The following is a 22,858-nucleotide window of genomic DNA, read 5'->3' as shown; positions in this document are numbered from 1 at the left end:
TGTGTGTGTGTGTGTGTGTGTGTGAGATTTTAGTTCCTATGCTTTTTATTTCCTTTACAGATGGCAGAAGATTTTCAAGTCTCGTTTGGTGGAGTTAGTAGTGACCTATGGCAACACCTTCTTCGTAGTTCTCATTGTCATCCTTGTGCTGCTGGTCATTGGTGAGTGAGCTGGGTCTAGGGGCAACTGCCTGTCACACGCCTTGTGCCATGGCCTCTGCTGCAAAACCCTGTGCCACTTTGGACATATAGAGAACAGCTTTGGCTTCTCAGAGACAGAGACTGATATAAGTGCCCAGATCATTTGCTTGGCTCTGCTGCATATAGCAGTCCCGTTTGAGAGCTGTGACATTTGCTTAGGTACTGAGTACTTCTGTCCCTTGGTGCCCAGCATTTCTGCCATAGTGTGAGGGACATAGGTCCGAGGACTGTACAGAGCCCCACCCACTAGCTGCATTATTGGGTATTTCTCTTTCCTGATGTCTTGGGGCCCGTGGGATTTGTTCAGGCAAGACTGTTTCTGAACAGGCCAGGTGTGGCCTACCAGTTCCCAGGCATATAGCGTAGGTGCCAGCTGCTCACATACCTCACTGTTCTTGAAATACTTGGCAAGCTCTCTAGAAGCAGCTCTTTTCAATCAGGGTTCTCTCCCTGAGCAGCCTCTGAGCCAGGAGTCGGTTGGGAATATTTGTGTCAATCTTGGTTCTGAGCTGCAAAGCCAGGCTACAGAGTTTTTGAATTGAGAGTCTATGCTTGCTTTTAGTTTGGGGAGAGGGCAAGAACTGGAGGAAGGATGGGCCATGTTGGGCTTATTCCCTCAAGGTCTTGCCCCTTCCCCAAACCAGAGCCATAGTGTCTGTTTTCTAGTGCAGCTTACCACTAGGAAAGCTAGCTTACCAGAGAGACCTTTTGGTAGCTGGCAAAGCATTCTTTTTGGGGATCATGGGTCTGCTGTGAGTTCTAGAGAGACATATGACTATGATTTAGAGACATAATTTAGAGACATCTGCAGATCTTCTGCAGGTATAAGTATTAATAGTAGAACTACTGAAAGGTTATAGGTATAACTAGCATGAGCTACAGCGCTGGCCAGCACTATTCACCAGGAGTGGTCTATATCAGATGTGATTGGGAGAGTAGAGGTGATGAGGTAGGGTCCAACTACCTGGGCTGGGACCCAACCTGGGGGTGGGGCTGGATTCTGCTGTGGGCCTTGGGTTGTAGTACTCAACCTCCCCCCAACTCCAATCTCCTCTCGGATGTTAGTCAATGTGGTCTTTAGGATGATGGCATTCTTGGATTGCAACAACAATGTGAGAATTGATATTTTTAATCTTGTTTTTCTGATTACAAAATAGTATAAAGTTATTATTAAGGATGCAGAAATTGCTGGGTATGGTGGCACTTGCCTATAAGCACAGTGACTCAGGAGGATTGCAAGTTCAGGGCCAGGCTTGGCAACTTAGGGAGGCCCTAAACAACTTGGAGAGAACCTGTCTCAGAATAAATGAAAAGGACTATGAATGTAGCTCAGTGGTAAGTTGCTCCTGGGTTAAATCTCAAGTACGCACCCCCCCCCCCCGAAAAGATGGAGAAATTAAAGATAGGGAAGTTGAAGTTCCCCATGATCCCATGTCCCATAGGTAACCATTATGAATATTTTGTGGTGCATTGAAATGTATACAGTGCTTGGGTCATATGCACATTGTTCTGGGTTGTGCTTTTTTTTGTTTACCTTAGGAATCTTTTATAGCAATCTCATTGTTTTTAAAGATTGCATAGTGCCAGGTGTGTTATTGCATGCCTGAAATCCTGGCACATTAAAGGCTGAGGCAGGAGGATCCCAAGTTGGAGACCAGCCTCAACAACTTAGGGAGGCCCTTAGCAACTTGGCCAGATCCTGTCTCAAGGTGGGGGGGTGCTGGGGGTGTGGCTTAGCAGTTCATCCCCAGCATGAATCAGTCAGTTGGGTTGGGGATGTAGCTTGGTGGTGAAGTGCCCCTGAGTTCAATCCTCAGTACTGCCCCCCCCAAAAAAAAAAAAAGTTAGATAAAAGATTGCATACTCATATGGTTGTGCTATAGTTTAATTCCCTTACAGGCATCCTTGTATTGTACATGCTTCTGTGGGATAAATTCATAAAGGTAGAGTTGCTGAACCTGAGGGTATGAACATTTTACATTTCTTAATGGATATGTTGTTGTACCAGCTTATACTCCTACTGGCAGTGTTTGAGAGTGCTTACATCATGACACAGATTTAACACACAGACACCAGGAAGGGCAGGTAGATTTTTGTAATGCAAGATCAACATGAAAAACAACCTGTCCAAACCAAAAATTATAAACCAAACAATACCTAGACATTAAAACTCCCCACCTTTTGGGGGCGGGGGTCATACTGGGGATGGTATCCATGGACTTGAACATGCAAGGCAAGCACTGTACCACTGAGCCAAACCCTCAGTACCAAATAGTGATCTCTTGCCCTCTTACATGGGGGTCTATTAAGAGTATTCTTCAGGTAGATTTTATGTACTTAAAAAGCTATCTCATGGTAAGTGGGGAAAAGTAGTAGGTGTGCTCTAGTTCCATGTATATCTGAATGGAACCATAGAATTGTGCATCTGACAGTAGCTCTTTTGGAGGCAGAGTTATTCAATAAATATTTTGAATAATTTCAAAAATTATTTTTTTTAATACTCACTCTGTACCCAGAGGTATGCTAGCTCTTGGGGGAATGGTGGAAAAGGCTTCTGCTTTCATAAATAAAGTCTATTTTGGGGAAGACAGACAAGAAACATGTTCTAAGATAATTTCAGAGTCAGATTTGTATTATAAAGCAGATAATAGGGTGATGTGACCGATAGTGACTTTATATGAGGGGACCACATACTTATATATGTATCTTTTCATTTTTTCCTGGTACTAGATGTTGAACCCAGGGGTGCTCTATCACTGAACTACAGCCAGTTCTTATTTTGAGACAGGGTCTTGCTAAATTGCCAAGGCTGGCCCTGAGCTCGAAATCCTCCTGCCTTAGCCTCCCAAGTAGCTGGGATTACAAGAATGCACCACCGTGTTGAACTTTTTTTGTTGTTGGGGGAGGGTGTCCTGGGGATTGAACTCAGGGACAGTCGGCCACTGAGCCACATCCCCAGCCCTATTTTGTATTTTATTTAGAGACAGGGTCTCACTGAGTTGCTTAGTGCTTTGCTTTTGCTGAAGCTGGCTTTGAACTTGTGATCCTCCTGCCTCAGACTCCTGAGCCTCTGGGATTACAGACATGTGCCACTGGGCCCAGCATGTTTGAACTTTTGATGAGCATAAGTTCCTTTTCTATTCAAAATAAGACATAAATAATAAAGCCTATTGGAAAACTTAAAAACAGAAACCCTTGATTCCAAGGCATCTCCATGTTTCTTAAGCAGGCATTTCCACAAATAGGATACCTGGCTTGCCAGTGGGGTAGTTGGCAGCCTGACTTAAAAGAAGGAGAACAAGCTGAGATTGGGGGCACAATGGGAAAGGGATGCTGCCACTGTTGCTAGCAATACCTAACCTGGGTTAGTGTCTTGAAGTATAGAGCAAGCTTGTGGTCTGGATAGAATGGAGCAGGTATTGATGTGCAAAAAGCCAGAGCAGAGAGGAGGCCTGAGGGAGGAAGCTTTTGATAAAGCCTCCCATGGGTGTGTGTGGAAATAGAAGTAATTAGGGAGATGGATATGAGGGAAGTGAGGCCAGCCTATTTCATAGTACCTGTTTCCCTTGCCCAAGTGACAGCTAAATATTTCTGTCTTCTCTCTGCTTCACCATAGATGCCGTACGTGAAATTCGGAAGTATGATGATGTGACAGAAAAGGTGAACCTCCAGAACAATCCTGGGGCCATGGAACATTTCCACATGAAGCTTTTCCGTGCCCAGAGGAATCTCTACATTGCTGGCTTTTCATTGCTGCTGTCCTTGTGAGTGGGGAGAGGCCAGGGGCTGTGAAGTGAACCCTAGCCTAGTCGGCGACATGGAGCTGTGTGGGCTCAGCCTCCTGTGGCTTCAACTATTCCTCAGGCTGTGGCCTGGACCCAGCGGCCCTGTTTGTGTTTATGGAGCCACAAAGTTGACTCCTCATCTCCAGAGGCAGCATGGAGCATGGGAAGGGATTGACTGAATGTCAAAAGACCCTGACTTACTCTCTGGTCTCTGGGAAAAAAATGTATTACCATCTACAGTCTCTTTGCATGTAGATCAAAGTAAATGACAAAGCCCTTCCCTCATTTCCCTCCTCTGGAAGAAGACATGTGGAGCCCATCTCATAAGGGACTGACTGACCCAAGGGCCTTTTCCATATGGGGTGCTTGAGAAGAGTGCACAAAAGTGACCCTTTCCCTAAAGCCTTTCCAGGTGTAAGTCTGTATTGGCTGCATGTTGTATTCCATGATGCCCTGAGTATTTTTGGTGTTTTGTTTGTTTTGTTTTGGACAATGCCAAGAGTCTTGGTCAGGGCCTGGGGTGGCTAATTAGGCAAGACTGGACTAGTAGGAAGTGCCAATTAGAGTCTTGGGCCCTGTTTGCTGCCTCCTGTTTCATACATGGGTTCTGATCAATGGGGCCTGGCAGGGAAGTATATAGAAGCTCAGATTAAGGGTGAATAAAGATATTAGAAAGATTTGCTGCTATGTGATTCAGGGCTAAAAAAGCCAAGTATCTTACTTATTCCATTTGTGCTGCTGTAACAGAATACCTGAGACTGGTAAGTTATAACAGAAAAATTATTTCTTAACAGTTCTAGAAGCTGGGAGTCTTAAGATCCAAGACACTGGCAGGTTTGATGTCTGGTGAGGATTATTTTCTACTTCTAAGATGGCGCCTTATTGCTTCATCCTTTGGAAAGGAGGAATACTGTCCTCATGTGACAACATGGCTAAAGAAAGCCTAAGCTGGTTCCCTCCAGGTCTTTTCACTACTGGAGATTGAACCCAGGGGTACTCTACCACTGAGCTACACACCAGCCTGCCCCCCACCCCTTTTTTGAGACAGGGTTTTGCTAAGTTGCTGAGGCTTATCTTGAACTTGAAATCCTCCTGCCTCAGCCTCCCAAGTTGCTAACCTCCAGGCCTTTAAAAGGCACTAAACCATTTATGAGGACAGGACTTTCAAGACTCAGTCACTTCCAAATAGGCACCACCTCTTAATTCTACCACAATAGGAATTAAGTTTTTTTTTTTTTTTTTAAATATGTGGTCTTTTTAAAAAATCTTTGTTTATTTTTAATGTGGTGCTGGGGATCAAACCTAGTGCCTCACATGTGCGAGGCAAACGCTGTACCATTAAGCTACAACCCTAGCTCTCTCTATTTAGTCTTTTAATGTGCTGGATCATTGTGTGTGTGTGTGTGTATTGCTAAGGATTGAACCCAGGGCCTTGTGACTGCTAAACACATACTCTCCCATTGAGCTATACCCTCAGTTCTAACATCTTTTTAAGGTGATATATTTGATTGCAGATATAATCTGCAATTCCTCAGACTTAGGAAAGTCAGGAAATGAGAAGGCCGGGAGGAGTCAGACACATACTCTAAAGTTTTAGGAAGGTCCAAAAAAGTATGATGTTGTGGTCTGAGAATGAAAGGGAAGCATACCCAGAGGACTGAGGCTCACAAACAAGGTTCTGAGTATGACTATGATCTAAATGAGGAAGGAAAGAGACCAGAGAGGAAGCTGAGGGAGGATGCCTGCCAGCAGCATCTAGGTCTTTGGGGGGTTGGGGGTGTAGCTTTAGATAGTGGTAGAGTACTTGCCTGATACGCAAAAGTCTGTGGGTTCCATCTCCAGCACTTGCTAGGGGAAAGGAATGTGAAGGGCAAAATCCTTCCATGAGCTCTGAATGGGGAAACAGGAAGAACTGGGGGGTTAGCAGGTCGTTTTACATGATTGCTAAGTAAAGAGATAGGGGACAGAAGGAAACATGGTAAGAGAATTGAAATCCCTGGTGGACAAAGTTCTGCTAGATTGCCTAGCCTTTTCCAAATGGTGTAATTTCTTAGACTTGGTGGAATTATGTACAGAAACTATTAAGGTTGGCTGCAGGTGGAATTGCTGCTGATCCTTAAGGAATTATAGGTTGGAAGAGATGCTGAAGGGCTGTAGATAGGCCAGCCTCCCAATTTTCAAAGGAAGGAGGTGGGTGAGGAAATGACCAAAATGGGAGGGTTTGATTGATCTCAAGCTGTACTCTAGAAAGAAAAGCTTATGTGCTTTTAGAAAAGATAGGGATTATTGGCAACTGCTATGAATTCCTGGAGAAGTTCATCAACCTTAGCCCTGCCTGCTGTAGATCAAGCATAGATGGAGTGTTCACTAAGCTCCAAATCTGTTCTCATAGACCAAATGCTGAGGTGTGGGCAGGGCGCCAGCCTAACATTGTACTTAGGCGTGGTCATAACTCACATGAGTGGCTGCTGTGTGGATCCATACAAACCAATTAGAGGCCTCAGGAGGTCTACTGCCTGATTGTGGCCTATTCCATGTTTATCTGCTTGAAGGCATGGTGGGCAGATGTGAAAACAAGTGGAATGGTAGAAAGAATAGCAGGTAGGCTAGTGGCATGTCAGTGCTTCCCATCTTTCTAGCTTCTTTTCTCTTATGACTCTGTTTTGCTTCTGGAAGGACACATCCAGCTCAGGTGCTATAGGTATTGTCTGACCATGCCAGGGCATAGTGGTCACCTCTCTTCTGCACCTTTAGGGTGGCCAAGCTACCAGAAGAATATGTGCCCAGTGTAGTCCTCTTTGTGCATTACTATTGGGCCAGGATATTCAGTTTACACTTATGTGCCATGTAATGACAGGACATGTTCTGAGAAATGTATTGTTAGGCAATTTCTTTTTTTCAAAGGGTGCTGGGAATCAAAACCAGGGCCTCACACCTGCCAGACAAACACTCTACCTGTGAGCCACATCCCCAGCCCCCAGTAGGCAATTTCATTGTGGTAACGCAGAGCATATTTCATAAGCCTAGAGATATAGCTTGTGCACCTAGACTGTGTGTTCTAGCATGTTTCTTTTAAGCTAAATCCTGTACAGCATGCTACTTTCTGGAGTACTGTATGTAGTTGTAACACAATAGGAAGTATTTGTGTATTTAAACTTAGAAAAGGTATAGGGCTTGGAATGTAGATCAGTGGTAGAGTGCTCACGTAGTGCAAGGCCTTTGGTTCAGTCCTCAGCACTGCAAATAAACAAAACCCCCCAAACAATGTTGATTAGAAAAGATACAAAAAGATGAAAGTTCGTATACCTCTGTGGAGCACATCCCATAAGTGGAACAGCTGCTTTGGGTTAATTGGCTAATGAGTAGTGAGTGGATGTGAAGGCTTAGGACATTACTGTATACTGCTGTAGACTTTATAAACACTGTACACGTGGGCTACACTGTGAATTCATAATATGTTTTTCTTTAATAATAAACTAATTTTAGCTTAATGTAAATTTTAAACTTTTTAATTTTAACTCTTGTAATACATGGGATAAACCAAAAACCTATTGTACAGTATAGCTGTACTAAAGTATTTTCTTTTTTATGTTCTTATTCTAATCTCTTTCCTCTTAAAATTTTTATTATTACTTTTCAAATGTTATAAATAATGACAAACACAATCAGCCTAGGCCTATACAAGGTCAGGATCTTCAGGATCACTCTTCTACCTCCACATCTTGTCCTACCATTAGGTCTTCGGGGGCAATAACATGCATAGTGCTGTCACCTCCTTTGATGACAATGCCACCTTCTGCATCTCCAGAATGACATAGCCTAAGGCTCTCTTTGAGGATGTGTCACTCCTTTTAGAAATATGTCCATGGTGGTTTGCTTGATGTTTCTTTTTTTTTTAATCATAGATTTGCTTGTAAGCAGATTATGTGTGAAAATTCCACTCTCTAAATGAAAAATCTTAGGGATTGTGATCCATGTCTTCAAACTTTAAAAAAAAAAAAAAAAAAACTCTTGGGGAGTTTTCTTCTCCTACAGTTTGCTTTTCTTTTGTCTTTTGCTATGTGTTCACTATAGGCAGCCTTTGCAATACATGTGGTCCATTGTTGCCTGAAATGTCATTATATGGCACATGACTGTGTAGCAAAATTTGCCATTTTTGACATACAGTTCTATGAGGTTTTAGGTTTTATTTATTTATTTATTTGCCATGTTGGGTATCCATCCTTGAGCCTTGCTTATGCCAGGCAAACACTGTACCATAGAGCTATATCCCGAGCCCTGAAAGCTTTTGGACAAATGTGCATTTGTCTATCACAGTCATGATGCAGAACAGTTTGAGATTTTCTTTCTAACTTAAATGAGTGCTTCAAATAAGGCAGCCCGCATTTACCCCATAAAATATTTCCAAAGTGATGCATGGGGGTGGAAGAATGGAGTTCAGTTTGATTGTGCTGTTCACAGTCTGTTCTTATGGTCCTAATCCTTTCTCTGTTGTGTTGGCAACCTACTCCACTTCACTGTCATCTCTTCTATTGACAAGCATCTAAGGCTTTACTTAATTTCCTTTTAAATGTGTCAGACAAGATAAATGGCTGATTTCCCTTCTTGTTCAGATTGTTCAAGCAGCCACACATCTCACCTCTCCATCTTTTTTTTAAAAAATATTTTTTAGTTGTCAATGGGCTTTAATTATTTTTATGTGGTGCTGAGAATCAAACCCAGTGCCTCACACATGCTAGGCAAGCACTCTACCACTGAGCCACAACCCCAGCCCTTACCTCTCTATCTTAGCTTTGGAAACTCATGTCAGCCATCTTGTTGTTCCTGCAGCACCCTTCTGTGGCTCCATCCAGTCACAAGGTGGGTCTTGTGGTACATCTGCTTAGAAAAAGGCACAGTGATCTCAGGAATCATTGTGGGTTCACCAGTTGCACACAATTGATCTATTTAGTCATTTCTAGAATTTTTCCAGAAATACATACTCCCTAGTCTAAGGGTCAGAGCCTATGATGATGGCTATCGTGCATAAGGAACTCATCGTTTTTAATTTTTAATTCTTTTTAAAAAAGAGCTGGACATGGTAGCATATGCCTGTAATCCCAGTGACTCTGGAGGCTGAGGCAGGAGGATCACAAGTTCAAGACCAGCCTTAGCATCTTAGTAAGGCCCTAAGCAACTTGGTGAGACTCTGTCTTAAAATAAAAAGGGCTGGGAAGGTGACTAAATGAGGATGTGCCCCTGGGCTCAATACCTGGAACCAAACAAAAAATAAGAATAAAAAAGAGAGAGTGTTTCAAGGCCTTAAGTGGTCCTCCTTCTTCAGCATCCTGGTGGCTGGGACTATAGGTGTATGCCACTTTACCCAGCTGTAATTCCTGTTTTTGTGTGATCTTATCCACAGAAATATTCTTGTCCACATCTTATATCTCTGCAACCTATATGTGACTTGCAGGAAACACCTAAAGATACAAAGCCATCCTCTATTATTTTGTTCCAATTACAAACATTGTACCTGGTCATAAACAGGTATAAATAAATGAAGCTCTCCTCAAATATACTGAGCCACATCCCCAGCCCTGTTTTATATTTTATTTGGAGACAGGCTCTCACTGAGTTGCATAGTGCCTTGATTTTGCTGAAGTTTGCTTTGAACTCACAATCTTCCTGCCTTGGCCTCCCGAGCCCCTGGGATTATAGATGTGTGCCACTGTGCCCAGCCCGTGTGTGTTTTGATTGAAACCAGAGGCCTTCTACCACCAGCCGCGTCCCTAGCTCTTGTAGTTTTTATTTTTTGTTTTAAGATAGTATCTAAGTTGCTGAGGCTGGCCTTGAACTTGATCTTCCTGACTCAGCCTCCTGAGTCACTGGGATTATAGATGTGAGTCACCACACCTGGCTAGATGGGACTTTGTGAACAGAGGAGGGCATCCAGGAGAGATGGCCAAACATTGTGCCCAAGACTGGATCTCAGCCAGGGTTCAGATGCCAGGTTCTTTGCATTGGTGGATGCTTTAGTTCTGAATGGGTGTTTTCAGCTCACTTCTGGCTAGGTCACATAGTGGGCTGCTCTTTTTCCTGGCCTGACTTTTGGTAGGGAGATGTCTGTTTGACCTCTCTGAATGTCTTCCTTTTTAGTCTTGGTTTTAAGAATATTAATGACCGCAGTGCCTTTCGTATATTAGATGATCAGGAGGTCATCTGGTAGTACCTATTCATTGGAGAAACATGAGACTTAAATTTTTTTTTCTTTTTTTGTTGTGCTGAGGGTAGAACCCAGTATATTTTTAATATATTTATTTATTTTTTTATTGTAGGACACAATACCTTTATTTCACTTGTTTATTTAATTCTGCTACAAAGAAACTTGGTATCAGAGAAGTTCAGAAACTTCTCTGAGTTCCTGGAGTTGGTCATCAGCAAAGCTGAGGTTTCAGTGCTCTGACCTGAGCACCTGGATTTTTCCCTATAGAATCCACATGCTTCTTAAACACAAGATCAAGGTTTAACTGTCACATGTAGTGACTTGCATTTGCCACTGAGTTTAGCATGAATATTTTTTTCCTGGACTACTGATCTGTCTCTAGCATTCTTGTTTGCTGCCTCCCAATCCTCATTGGTGGACATTGAGCCTGTTGCTCAATGGTTTTTTTTTTCCCCCAACATACAAACAGTTGAAAACAACCGTCAGTTGTCATTTTTCCTGCACTTTGGCTAGTCCCACTTTCTTTGGGCATCCTGTCCAGTTTATCTCTATTCTTTCTTTGTGTGCCACCTCACTGGGAATAGCTGGCTCAGGATTTGAACATATGCAGGCCCCAGCCTGTAGAGTAGGGTAGATGGGTCAGAAGAGGTGGGGGACAGGGCAGAGGGTTTCAGAGTGAATTTGTTTGAAACTTATATGGGTGGTAGAGAGCAAAGTGGGTTTTCCACTAGTGATGTGGCCTGGTCAGTGTCCTGGATTAAAATTTGTAAGGATGTGTGGGATAGAATGGAACAGGAGGCCATTACGAAAGATTCTATTGTCCTCAGTCAGGGCACTCTTAGCTAAAGGGAAGGAGGGAACAGGTCTAAGAGGCACTGGTGGCTAGGAGGTTCTTTTCTCAGCACGTTGAATGTGAAAGATTTGTCACCTTCTGGAAAGGGAACTCTCCACTGGTAGCTTCATAAGTACATGGTGAGATGAAGCCACTGAGAGGGAGCTGCCCACAGACCCACAGATGACAAGGGAAGGAGGCCAGCAGAGCCCACTAAGAGGACATGCTGGGGAGAACAGGGAAAGAAAGGTTGAACACAGGCAGGTCAAATAGATCAACAGGAAAGGGTATGTTGAGAAATGGGTGAAAGGACCAGGAGTCACAAAAGGGAAACGGAGAAGAAAGATGCAAGTTGGAGTGCCCATGGTAGAGGAGAGAACCAGGTGAGAGGAGAAAGCCTGGGTGGCCACTGGCTGCTAGCAGGCCAGGGTCAGGACACATGGGGATTAGCCTGTATTCTTGTCCTTGTCACAGTTGCTGCTATTGCTGGGGGTAGGGGGGTAGTGGGAAGTTTGGACTTCAGAACCAAGGTATTCTGAAATTTTACCTGGCTCAGCTGCCTGTTCACATGAGGCTTGGGGAAAGTACCTTGTTACCTCTTAAGTTTTTGGGTTCCTTTTCCTGCCACAAAGTTTGAGAACCACTGCTTCAGCCCTATCCCTTGACTCAGGAACTAGGAGTGCTCTGTCCCATCTCCCTGTCCCACATTAACCCTGGTCCTGTGGGGGTTTTTAATGGGAAATACACAACCAAAGACTTCTCATGGTTACCATCTCTTAAGGGTACAGTTCAGCAGCATTACAGACCTTCTATTCCTGTGCAGTGGCCTCCAGAATTCTTCTCCTGCAAAACTAAAACTTTGTATCTGTTACATAGCCTGTGGTGCTTGCCTTGCCCAAGTTTCTCTTCCTCTGTACCCTCAGAACCATCGCCATAGCAGGACCACCAGTACTTTTTGTAGACCCCAATAGGACCTTCCATACTAGGCTTCCTGCTACCAGCCTTGTTCTGTGTCTAACCTGTCCACCGTGCCCCAGCCAAGTGACCTTCCTTCCAGTGGTCTCAAGGCTCAACACACAGATCCTTGGTGATGTGACCCTAACATTCTCTGCTTTAGAGGCTTTTTCCTGTTTGGAGCCAGCAACATGGTTGTCCTTGGAGAACCTTGAGTGATACACACCTTTCTCTGAGCATTTCTGGCGCATTTGCCTTGCACATGCTCTGTGAGCGCTTGCACAGCCAGTGCTATCAGTTCAGGATGCTTTGAGGTTTCCCTCTGGAGGCTACCTGAGGCCCGCCCATGCTTGCTGGCCTGTAGAACTGTCCTCAGGTCCCAGGGTAGCTGACACATTGGGCTGTGGGAGTAGTGCTTGGCACATTGGTCCCACACAGGGAACCTAGACTTTTCCCCTTTGGACTGGTTAGCTTGTGCCAAGGGCCTGGCACCCAAGACGAGCAGCCAGAACATTGTTGACTGACTGGGTTGTCATGGGTTGATGGTAACAGCTGTAGGTGCATGTCTGATTTGAACTTGTCAGACTGCCAGGCCAGGCATTTTCGATTGGAAGCCCAGTCTTTCATGTCTTAGGAGTGATGACTGTGTGAAGATGTGCACATCTGAGCCCCTCCAGGGGACCACACTGTGGGGAACCACTGGCTTTAGATTCGGTCTTTTTTTTTGTGTGTATGTGTGGTGCTGGGGATTGAACCCAGGGCCTTGTGCATGCAAGGCAAGCACTCTACCAACTGAGCTGTATCCCCAGTCCCAGGTTCTGTCTTTTATATCATTGTTCCTGTTGCCTTGCTGCCTGCTTTGCTACCTTGGAAACACAGGTGGCAGGGGTCCTTTTTTGTGAGAGGATCTGATTTATTCCAATTTCTGTGCTTTCCTGTGAAACAGATCTGTTTCATAGAAATAGAACAATACTGCCAACAGAACTTTGATGATGGAAAACTCCTAGAGCTGCAGTGTCATAGGCATTGGTGGTTCAGTGGTAGAATTCTCATCGCCACGCAGGAGGCCTGGGTTCGATTCCCAGCCAATGCAAGCTTTTCCTCTTAAACCTTGTTCTAGACTCCTAGAGCTACAAGTGTCTCCTCATGTGATTGTTTGAGCACTTGAAATGTGACTGTTTGATCAAGAAACAAGACTTTTTAATCTTAGTTTCAGTTTCAGTTTCGCCACATGCATCTATTGACTAATGTATTGAACAGTGCAAGTCTAAATCAGTGGTTCTCAGGGGTGGTTTTGCTCCCATAAGGGACATTTGTATCTAGGGACATTTTTTGGTCGTCACAATTGAAAGGGGGTCTATTGGCATCTAGTAGACAGAGAGATGTTGCTAAACAAACTAATACACAGGACAGTTCCCAGAGCAAAGAATATTCTGTCCCCAGATGTCAATAGTGCCAAGGTTGAAAACTCCTGGGCTTAACCATCTAGTACCTGCCCTGTGACTTAGCAGACCTCCAGCATAGGCCAGAAACTGGGATTGGTCACAAAACAGAGGGGCCCAGAACGCCTCAGGAAACTCCTTAAGCCCTTGCCCCCATCAGGCAAGTAACAGGCATTTACTAAGCATTGGCTTGGCACATATTGATGTGCTGAGCCATGCCCGAGTTGCAGGACAGGATGGAACTGGACCTCGTCCTCAGTGTGGGACATGGGGTGTCAGTGCAGGGAGTACCAAAGCTAGTGGCTATTCCTAAGTCTGTCTGTCTTTAGCTGCTTCCTCTCACAGGAGATGACAATCCTTCATCCTCTCTCACAGCTTGTCACTGGCATATGATCCAGGCAGGGCTATAGCCCCTGCCAGCTCCAGGAACTAGGGAGTGATTGTGGCTGTTGAGGGAGGGGCTCAGGCTAAGTGGTCTGAATCTGAGAAAGAATTCACCTGGGATGGAACTGGCACACTTATTTGCAGGCGCCTCTCAGCAGCTCCAGCTGGAGCTGTGGATAAGGTCCAAAGCTCTAGGATTGTTTGATGGCTTATAGGTAGGTTGGGGTCAGAGCTAAACTCCTCCTGTGTGTGTGTGTGGGGGGGGCTACTGGTGATTGAATCCAGGGCTTGTGTATGCTAGGCAAGTACTGTACGACTAAGCTACATCCCCAGCCCTTTTAATTTTAGAGAGGACAGGGTCTTGCCAAACTGCTCAGGATTACCTCAAAGTTGTGATCCTCTTGCCTCAGGCATGTGCCATGGCACTGGGCTTAAATCTCTTCTTCTTAACTGTGAGACTGAAGAGTTCCCCTGTGGGGGCCTGGGTTATTTGTTGGAAGGCAGTGGAGCCTTTTTAACCCACAGGATGTAGTTCACTCAGACCCTTGGGTGAGCTGCTCTGCTTTCCTTTGGGTCAGTCCTGCTCATCAATAGCATTTTGTCCATGCAGATAGTTAGCACTCCTATGATTACCAGGGCTTGTGCTCAGTGGTGAGAGGAGGTAGAGCTGCCATGTAAGCTGGCACAGCATGTGTCAGCCACGAGGGTAAAAGGCCAATATTCATTCTGGCCTTTGCCTGCTGATGTGCCTTGGCCATGGGGTACTTCCTGTTTGCCCAGGGACCATAGTGGCCTCTGGTGGCTCTGTTAGGCAGGTTGACATGATGAGAGTAGAGCTTAAAATCATATTTGGGTTTGAATTCTGGTTGTTACTGGCTAGCTATATGAATTCAGGCCAGTTACTTCCCCTCCCTGAGCCTTTTTCCTAAACCCTAAAGCAGAGATGAGGATATAGGTGATTCATGTTAACATTCTCAGCGATGCTTGCAGGTAGGAGATGTTTGATGCCTGATAGCTGTTATCAGTCTCATTCCTGCTAGTGATGGAGTTTGGTGGGATGTTTTTCCTCATGATTGGTAGATTGGCAGGTCCAGAGAGAGTTAAAGAGAAAGTTCATTCTTTTTTTTTTAATATTTATTTTTTATTTGTAGTTGGACACCATACCTTTATTTTATTTATGTTTATATGATGCTGAGGATTGAACCCAGGGCCTCGCACATGCTAGGCGAATGCTCTACCGTTGAGCCACAACCCCAGCCCGAGGAAGTTTATTCTTGACCTTCGGTAGGAGGCAGAGTCCAGCAGAACCATTAAGACAGGTACTGTAGCCAAAGCAAGGGCTAATGTTGTTCTGCCTACTCAAAGAGCAGAGGTTTAGGGGAAGGACCTCCTTGCAGTAGTCTAAACAGAAGTTGAAGATGAACCAGTCTACGTATCTTCAGGGAGCTCCAGACATCTAGATGGGTAATATCCTGGTCACATTAGAACCACGCAGGGTGAGCTCCACTTTATTGACTTGGAAAAGCAAGTGTGTATATAATCAGAATAATAAGCACAGGTCCACTTTTAGCACTGGGCATCTCACATCTCCCAAATGATTCCCCACTCTGGATTATTTTGAAGCAAATCCTAGACAATATGTTGCTGACACCTTATGTACAAGATGTTTGTAATAGTTTTTTTACATAAAGTCTTTAGTGTCTATCCACATTCCCTTGATTGTCTTTACAATTTGGGTATCTAAATCCATATCTAGATAAGGTAACTAGGAATTTTTTAAAAAATACAGGTGCTGGCCCACCCTAAGATGGTGATTAAATTGGTGACTTCTGCCAATGCAGCCAGAACTGAGGGCCACTGCTATTGAAGGCCAGCAGAGGAATTTTTTTAACTTAAGTTCCACTTGATGTTCTCTCTCTCTCTCCCTTTGTCCATCTGTTCGTCTGTCCCTCCCTCCATCAATCATCCACTGGTTGCCACCTTTTCTTAACCCACTAACTTCTAAGTTTTCAATTCTGTGAACATATTTAGTATTCAAATATTTTAAGTTAGCGTAAGTGGTGTATTTCTTGCTCAGTTTAAGTTTTTATAGGTGTTCCACATCTGGAATGATGGGACAAAATGGGTTAAGAGTACAAACACTGGAATAGCACTTCCCTAGATAATATGGAAGAGCCTTTTTGAGAACCCCTTGATTCCTAGTGCCTCCCCTCAAGTCAAAATCATCTAACTGTGCTGTGTCCTTTGGTGCTGGGTCTTGGGGATTCTTACAAAAAGGTTGAATGGCCTGGAAGGGACTGCTTGACAAGCATCCAACTGAATAACCACCACCTGCTTTCAAAATAATAGATACTGTTTAGTCTCTTAAATTTAGGCCAAAGTAGTCTTTCTCTCACACACTCTTAAAAGCAAATGGTGGGGGACTGGGGTGGTGGCCCAGTGGTAGAGTACTTTCCTAGTGTGTGTGAGGCACTGGATTTAATTCTCAGCATTACATAAAAATAAGTAAAATAAAGGTCCATCTGCAACTAAAAAAAAATTTTTTTAAAGGGTGGAACCAGGTGCCATGGCACATGCCTATAATCCCAGTGGCTTGGGAGGCTAAGGCAGGAGGATCATGAGTTAAAAGCCAGCTTTAGCAAAAAGCAAGGTGCTAAGCAACTCAGTGAGATCCTGTCTCTAAATAAAATACAGAATAGGGCTGGGGAAGTGGCTCAGTGGTTGAGTTCCCAAGTTCAATCCCCAGTATTCCCTCCCACCAAAAATTTGTGAATGAACTCCTGTGGGGCAGGATGCTGAACAAGCAGGGGCCCTTCTCTGTTTGAAGGTCCTTGGAAATTTATTTTCGTAGGAGATCCCCTTTGAGTACCTCTGTGGTCTGGTCACACAAGCAGGGTGTGTGGGGGGAGGACAAGACTCAGGGTTCCTTTCAGCAGTGTCTGTAGACACATGTGTGGTTCACTGCTCCTCATTGGCAGAAAACTTGAGCTTCATATGTCCCTTGTGTACAGAGCGTTTCAACAGAGTACCATACAGTCGAGCTCATACGTGTCCACTGTGGTGGTTCTCCCTGGACTCTGAGCACCATCTTCAACCTACTGGAGGCCCTTAGCTGTGACAGGCACCAGTGCCAGGCACATCTGGAGGGTGACAACTTCCTGACTCATACCATCATGGAGATTACTTCTCCAGAAACAAGGCAGGCCACCAGCATCTTTTAGTTTGAGTGAACTAATTACAGAATGTCTTTATCAAAGTTGTCTGGCCTCCTGTTGCTTTCTGCCTCCTCCCATGTCACCCCAAAGTCCTCAACTGGTTTCAAGAAAGAAGCATGAGAAAACCTCTGGAGTAGCTCATTCACATCATTTGTTCTCTTTACCTTTTTTTTTTTTTGGATAATGGGGATTGAACTTGGGGGCAGTCAACTACTGTGCCACATCCTCATCCTGTTTTTAATTTTGAGACATGGCCTCGCTAAGTAGCTGAGGCCAGAAGGGACTTGGCAGCCCTTTGGGGTGACCTTCCTTGGATCTTTCCTAGGGAAATTCTGTTTCTTTTTTTTTTTTGGTACTGGTGAATTGAACCCAGGGATGCTCTACCTCTGAGCTACACCCGCTCCCAGCCCTTTTATTTACTTTTTATTTTGAGACAGTCTCATGAAGTTTCTCATGCTGGCCTCAAACTTGCCATCCTCCCGCCTCAGCCTCCCAAGTAGCTGGGATTGCAAAACTTTCCTAGTCTCAATTGACCCTCCTGTTCGAAGCTTCCTTAGTTTCAAGACTGCAGGCTCTTGAGAGAGAGGAGAGTCCTGGAGCAGCAGAAGCCCTAGTATTATCACTGCTACACCGAAGCCTTTCCTGGGCGTCACCTGGTTTTGGTTCCTTGCCAGGAAGGCTGCCTCATTTTTTTCTCATAACAGCTAAGGTGTGTTTTACCCAATGTCTTCTGGCCACACTGCCAGGCTCTAATGTGCTGTGACAGCGTGGAGTCAGCAGGTGGCGCTGTGACACCGGGGCCACACTTGTGCGGGAGCAGAGCTTGTGTGCATAGCCTATGCCTGCAGGGGTGTGGTCTCACCTGACGCCCCTGGGGCCTCACTGAAGGACCTTTCATGGAGGCTTGCTCCTTTCCCACTTCCTGTTAAGCCCCTATCTTCCTTCTCCTGTTTGTTCACAGGGGAGACAGGATTGGTGAAAAGTGCCTATGAGCCATGTCTCTCCCCACTTGATATGCTTGGCCCTGTTTCTCTAGAGTCCAGAGAGAGATTGTATTTCTCCTGCCTTCTCTTGTTTACTCAACCTTTTATAAAAGCATGATAGCCCTGCTCAGCATCCAAGAACATTTTACCAATAAAGCCAAGCCGAGTTCAGGTATTTGGGGTTGACATTTGTTTGCCAAGGACACATCTGGATTCTATTAAGTTCACTGGCTTTTCCTCCTGTCATTAGATGCAGTTAATCTGGATCCTGGGTTGTTTTGTCGGTGACTACTCTATTCCTTTAGGAAATTTCTTTGGCTCTCAGGTTCTCACCTATTCTCCTTAAATGAATAGCGAAGAACAGCTATCTCTCAGGAGATAGAGAGTGATGGAAGAGAACGTGGCAGGAGAGAGAGGCAGTGTGGTGGTCAGCAGGCTGGTGTGTCTTGGGGCCTTTGAAGCCTGGAAATTCTGAAGGTTACCCCTGCTCACTGTGCTGTACTTAGTCCCAGGGCCCTGGCAAATCTCATAGAGAACAGTGTGGAGGAGTGCCAGGGTGAGGATGTGGGAGGTGGAGGGTCATTGAGGGGACTGTTGAGTGGGATCTGGATGAATGACCCAGTGGGTGAAGGAGCAGCAAAATGTTCTAGAAGGCCGACTCCCAAGCTGGCAAATGCTGATGAGCCCGCTGGGAAGGGCCTGACATGCCTTGCTGAATCCTCAAGGGAATAGACTGGGGATAGAAGCCAGAGTCAGGTCTGCCCCAGCTCATGGCAAATTGCTTGTCTTATGTGCTTTCTCTGCTGCCACCGAGGCTCCAAGCCTGATTTGCTCACCAACAGGGTCTGAGCTGATACTTTCCCACTACTGTCTCTTCTGTTATGGGACAGATTGGTGAGCACTCTCTGTTTGTGTCTTCCTTAGTGCCAGGCCTGTAGGTGGACATGGGTGTAGCAAGGAGAAAGGGCAGGCTTAGGCCTGATGAGCAGCCTCAAACATGTCCCCTCACTCATCAGGGAGTGTTTCCTATTACAGGAGTGAGGTAAGGTCACCTGGAAGGCCCCTTTTCATTGTGCCAGCTACAGGGGCGTAGAGATGAAAGGTATAGTGCTGGCTCGAAGGTGTTCATAGCCTGGTAAGGCAGCCACATGAACTGAGAAGGATGCAGAAGATTGAGAAAGAACCATGCAGCCCTGTGGATATGTAGGGGGCCACTGTGGGAACACCTAAAGGGCAGGCAGTGGGCTGAGAAAGGCCTTCTCTAGTTGAGCTGGGTAGGAGACACTGCAGCCTGGAAGACTCACCTGCAGAATCAGATGTGTTCTGGGGGTGGTGAAGGCTCCATATTACCCAAGCAATGGCTTGACAGGAGGAGTAGTGGGTGATCTGGGGTAGATGGGAATGCTGGACTGCTGTTGATAGGGAGATAGTACTGGTGGTAGGGATGACTGGTAGGTGACCTAAGAGTCGACAGGGAAGGCCCTGGATGGTGGCCTGGGCTGAGGAGCAAGGAGGGTGGATCCTAAGATGGCTTATGTGTCCACCACCATGGCATGGATGCGTGAAATGATTGGCTCAGAGTAGGTAAGGAAAGGATTGTTTTGGAAAGATTGAGTTTGGAGGTCTCTAGGGACATCCAAGATCTGATGTTTAATGGACAGCTGAATATGAGTCTGAGTGGTGTATAAAACCTTTCAGGTATAAGATTGGTAAGAAGGAAGTTCGAAGTACAGAGCAGACCCCCAAGGAGCAGAGTACTGGGTGGCAGGAGAGGAGCTATGGAAATTGGGGGGACATCATGAGGGTGACTTGTCAGCAGTGCTATATGCTGCAGAATGTGAGTGCAGAATGTGAGGTCTTCAGGGTGGTCACAGGATCTGGCGGTTAGGGGAACACTGGTGGCCCTGCTGGTGGCCTTGACTGGAGTGGGGACAGGGAGAATTATCCAGAATCACAGTTGAATCAATGGATGTTATGGAAGAGAACTGTCCAGGCTGGAGTGGACAATGGGGGTGTCTGCCCTGAGGTGAACCAGGGTGCTCAGCATGTGGGGAACATCTATGATAGTCTCCCAGAGGAAAGGGAACCAGGGCCTGTGGTGGGAACATTCACTGTTTACTGCTGCAAGCCGAAGGCCTTGTTGGGGCTCAGTAGAGCTGGGATTATGAGTGAATACTGCACAGGTCTTGTGCTGGATTCTGTGGGTGCTGTAGCCCAACCAGGAAACTTTCTCAATAGCTAGAGAAGGCCTGAGACAGCACAGAGAAGAGCCTGGGCCCCTGCTGCACTGCCGCTGTCATCACAGTCTGCTGGTTTCCCTGGGTAACTGAGGCAACAGCCGTGGGCATTCCCAGTGGCCACCTGCACTGCCTGAGTGGGGGTTGGGGAGGTAACCCTTAGTCCTGCCTGCCTGTCTATGCTGGGTCCCCACAGGCTCCATCTCTACCACCAGGTGGCACACATGCCCCCTCCCCCCATTTCCAGCTGGGAGGAGGGGCCTCTTCCTCATTAGCACAGGGACCTGCTCAGGAGCCAGTGAGGTCTGTACTGGGGGTTGGGACTAGTCACACTTGCCTTTCTTTCTGGCCTCTCCATGACTTCTGGCCATGCTGCTGTGAGTCAGATGCGTGGCTTCTCCCTGGCTCCCGGGGCACTCAGTAGCTCCCTCCACCTTCAGGGCTCCAACCCAGTGGGGGGCAGACTGGTGGGCAGCTGGGGGCTGAGGCAGGGAAACCTGAGCCCTAGGCCACGAGGTCCAGATGCTAATTTTAGAGAGCACATGTCACTGGAAACTCTCCTGTCCTGCCAGGAATCAATGGCCTGGCTCTCCCTGTGCTGCCAGGGGCCCCTGGGAGCCTCTCCCCAAACCAGGAACCATGGGCCTCTCCATCCCATTTGTGCATTCCTGAAAGGGGCTCTGCCAGGGCCCTGGAGAACCCTGGGTCAGGCCAGAGAGAGAGCTCACCTGCTCTGCTTTCCTGTTTTTGCCCACCTGTGCTGCAGGTGGAGATTGACAGAGCATGCCAAGACCTGGCAGGGCCAGAGAGGACAGCGTAGGAGCAGACTGCTGAGGTTTTGAGCAAGAGCGTTTCGTTGGAGTGCCCTGAGGGAAACAACTTTTCTTCCTTTTTCCCTGGGCCTCTACGCGCCTTGCCTGTGTCTGGACTTGGCCCCTTTGCATGACATGGGGAAAGCACCCCTACCCCCATCTTTTTTCTTCCTTTCCCTGCCAGCCCAATCCTACTACTTGGAAAGGGGTCTGCCACCAGTTGCCACCTGTTTTCCTCTCTGCTTTAGATAGGCAGTGGGCACCTGTGCCCATCTTTTATGTAACAGATGCCTGGATGGTGGGTTTGCAAAAGGGGTTGAGGGGAGAAAAGTCCTTTCTGCCTCATGTCAGGACCCAAGAATAAAGAAAGTATGGTGGTTTTGATTGCAGGCTTTGGAGTAACACAGATATAAGCTGAAATTCCAGCCATGTCCATTTCTCACTCTTGACCCTGTGCACATTACTCTGCTGTACCTCAGTTTCCTCTTCTGTAAAGTAGGAGCAGTCGTAGTAACTACCTTATAAGGTAGATAGAGGATTGGGTGTGGTGTGTTGGCTGTTGTTCTTTTACAGAGGCAAGCCCGGCCTTGTGGGGAGGAGAACTGTGCTGAGGCTTGTCTAGCATGTCCAAACCCTGATCTGGGACCTTGTGCTGTAGATAGGCTGTGCCCTGGATGTCCCCAGGCTCCTACTTTGAACCTCCCTGAGACACCTATAAGAGGCCAGCCAGGTCCAGCCTGGAAGCAGGCTGGGGCGGCGGGCAGCCAAGAGGAATTCTTGCCAGCCAATTTGCTCTCTTATTTTTTCTCACTTCTCCCTTTTTGTAAACAATTGCAGCCTGCTTAGGCGCTTGGTGACACTCATCTCCCAGCAGGCCACACTTCTGGCCTCCAATGAAGCCTTTAAAAAACAGGCAGAGAGTGCAAGTGAGGCAGCAAAGAAGTATATGGAAGAAAATGACCAGCTCAAGAAGGTGAGTCCTGCCTTTGCCACCCACTGTGGGATGCTTGGGGTCATGGCCACATTCCCACTGTTAGTAGGCTGGGAATTCTGTGAGACTGCTGCTACCTGAGAAGCTGAAGAGTTGGGCAGAAGCGCAAAGGAGAAGTTGTCAGTGGGGAGGGTGTGCCTGCTAGAAGGACCCGGGGTGACTCTGACATCCTCCTCTAGCTCCTAGGGATGAGGTAGAGAACGGGGCATTGCTGCCACTGTCTCCTTTCTATTCTCCAGAAGATGGCTATCAGCCATGACCCTTCAGGAACTCAGGGGCCAATAACATTCTTCAGTGCTAGGGAAGAGGCAGGGACAGGGTTGTTGGCCAAGTCCTTGAAGGCTTGTTAGGAGGTGAGGTGTGAGCCAAGCTCAGGAGTCACCAGTGGGATGTAGCTGGATGGGCAGGGGTGAATTTGGGGTCATTGGCTAAGTGAGCTGCTAGAGCCTGGAGAAAGGAAGGGATGATAAGTGGTTAGTTGGGGATGACTAGCAGAGAGCTCAAGATGACAGCAAGCTGAGACATTGGAGGGACCAGTTAACCCCGTGAAGCTGCTGAGTCTTGCTGGTGAGGAAGGAAGCGGGGCCAGGGGCCAGGGCAGGCAGGGCATGTGGCCTGTGAGCCTGTAGCAGGTGGCTCCACTGACCCTTCTCTGTTCCTCGGCAGCCAGCCACACCCTGGCCTTTGCCTGGAAGCTGGGAGCAAGTGGTGGCCCAGTTCTGTGTTGACATTTCTGAAGGGACAAGTGCCCAGGGCAGCTTGAGGAACTGTGGCTTGGTGGGGAGGATCGAGCTGGAACCTCACCCTCCCTTCCTCCCAGT

At 46.5% G+C, this 22,858-nt stretch overlaps 1 protein-coding gene across 2 annotated transcripts in view; it reads left to right on the top strand.

Moving 5' to 3' along the window:
* Bcap31 (B cell receptor associated protein 31) overlaps positions 1–22,858 on the top strand; it is a 28,069-nt gene that overhangs the window by 2,528 nt on the left and 2,683 nt on the right. For both annotated transcript variants that reach the window (XM_048796752.1, XM_015506964.2), the window contains exons 3-5: positions 61–161; positions 3,817–3,964; positions 21,884–22,019. In XM_048796752.1, coding sequence (XP_048652709.1) covers positions 61–161; positions 3,817–3,964; positions 21,884–22,019 — 385 coding nt within the window. The remainder of the gene's footprint in view (positions 1–60; positions 162–3,816; positions 3,965–21,883; positions 22,020–22,858) is intronic.

The sequence above is a fragment of the Marmota marmota genome, unplaced genomic scaffold, assembly GCF_001458135.2.
Source record: "Marmota marmota marmota unplaced genomic scaffold, marMar, whole genome shotgun sequence".
Lineage (NCBI taxonomy): Eukaryota > Metazoa > Chordata > Mammalia > Rodentia > Sciuridae > Marmota > Marmota marmota.
The sequence above is the reverse complement of the archived record's forward strand: the minus strand, read 5'-3'. Positions and strand labels throughout refer to the sequence as shown.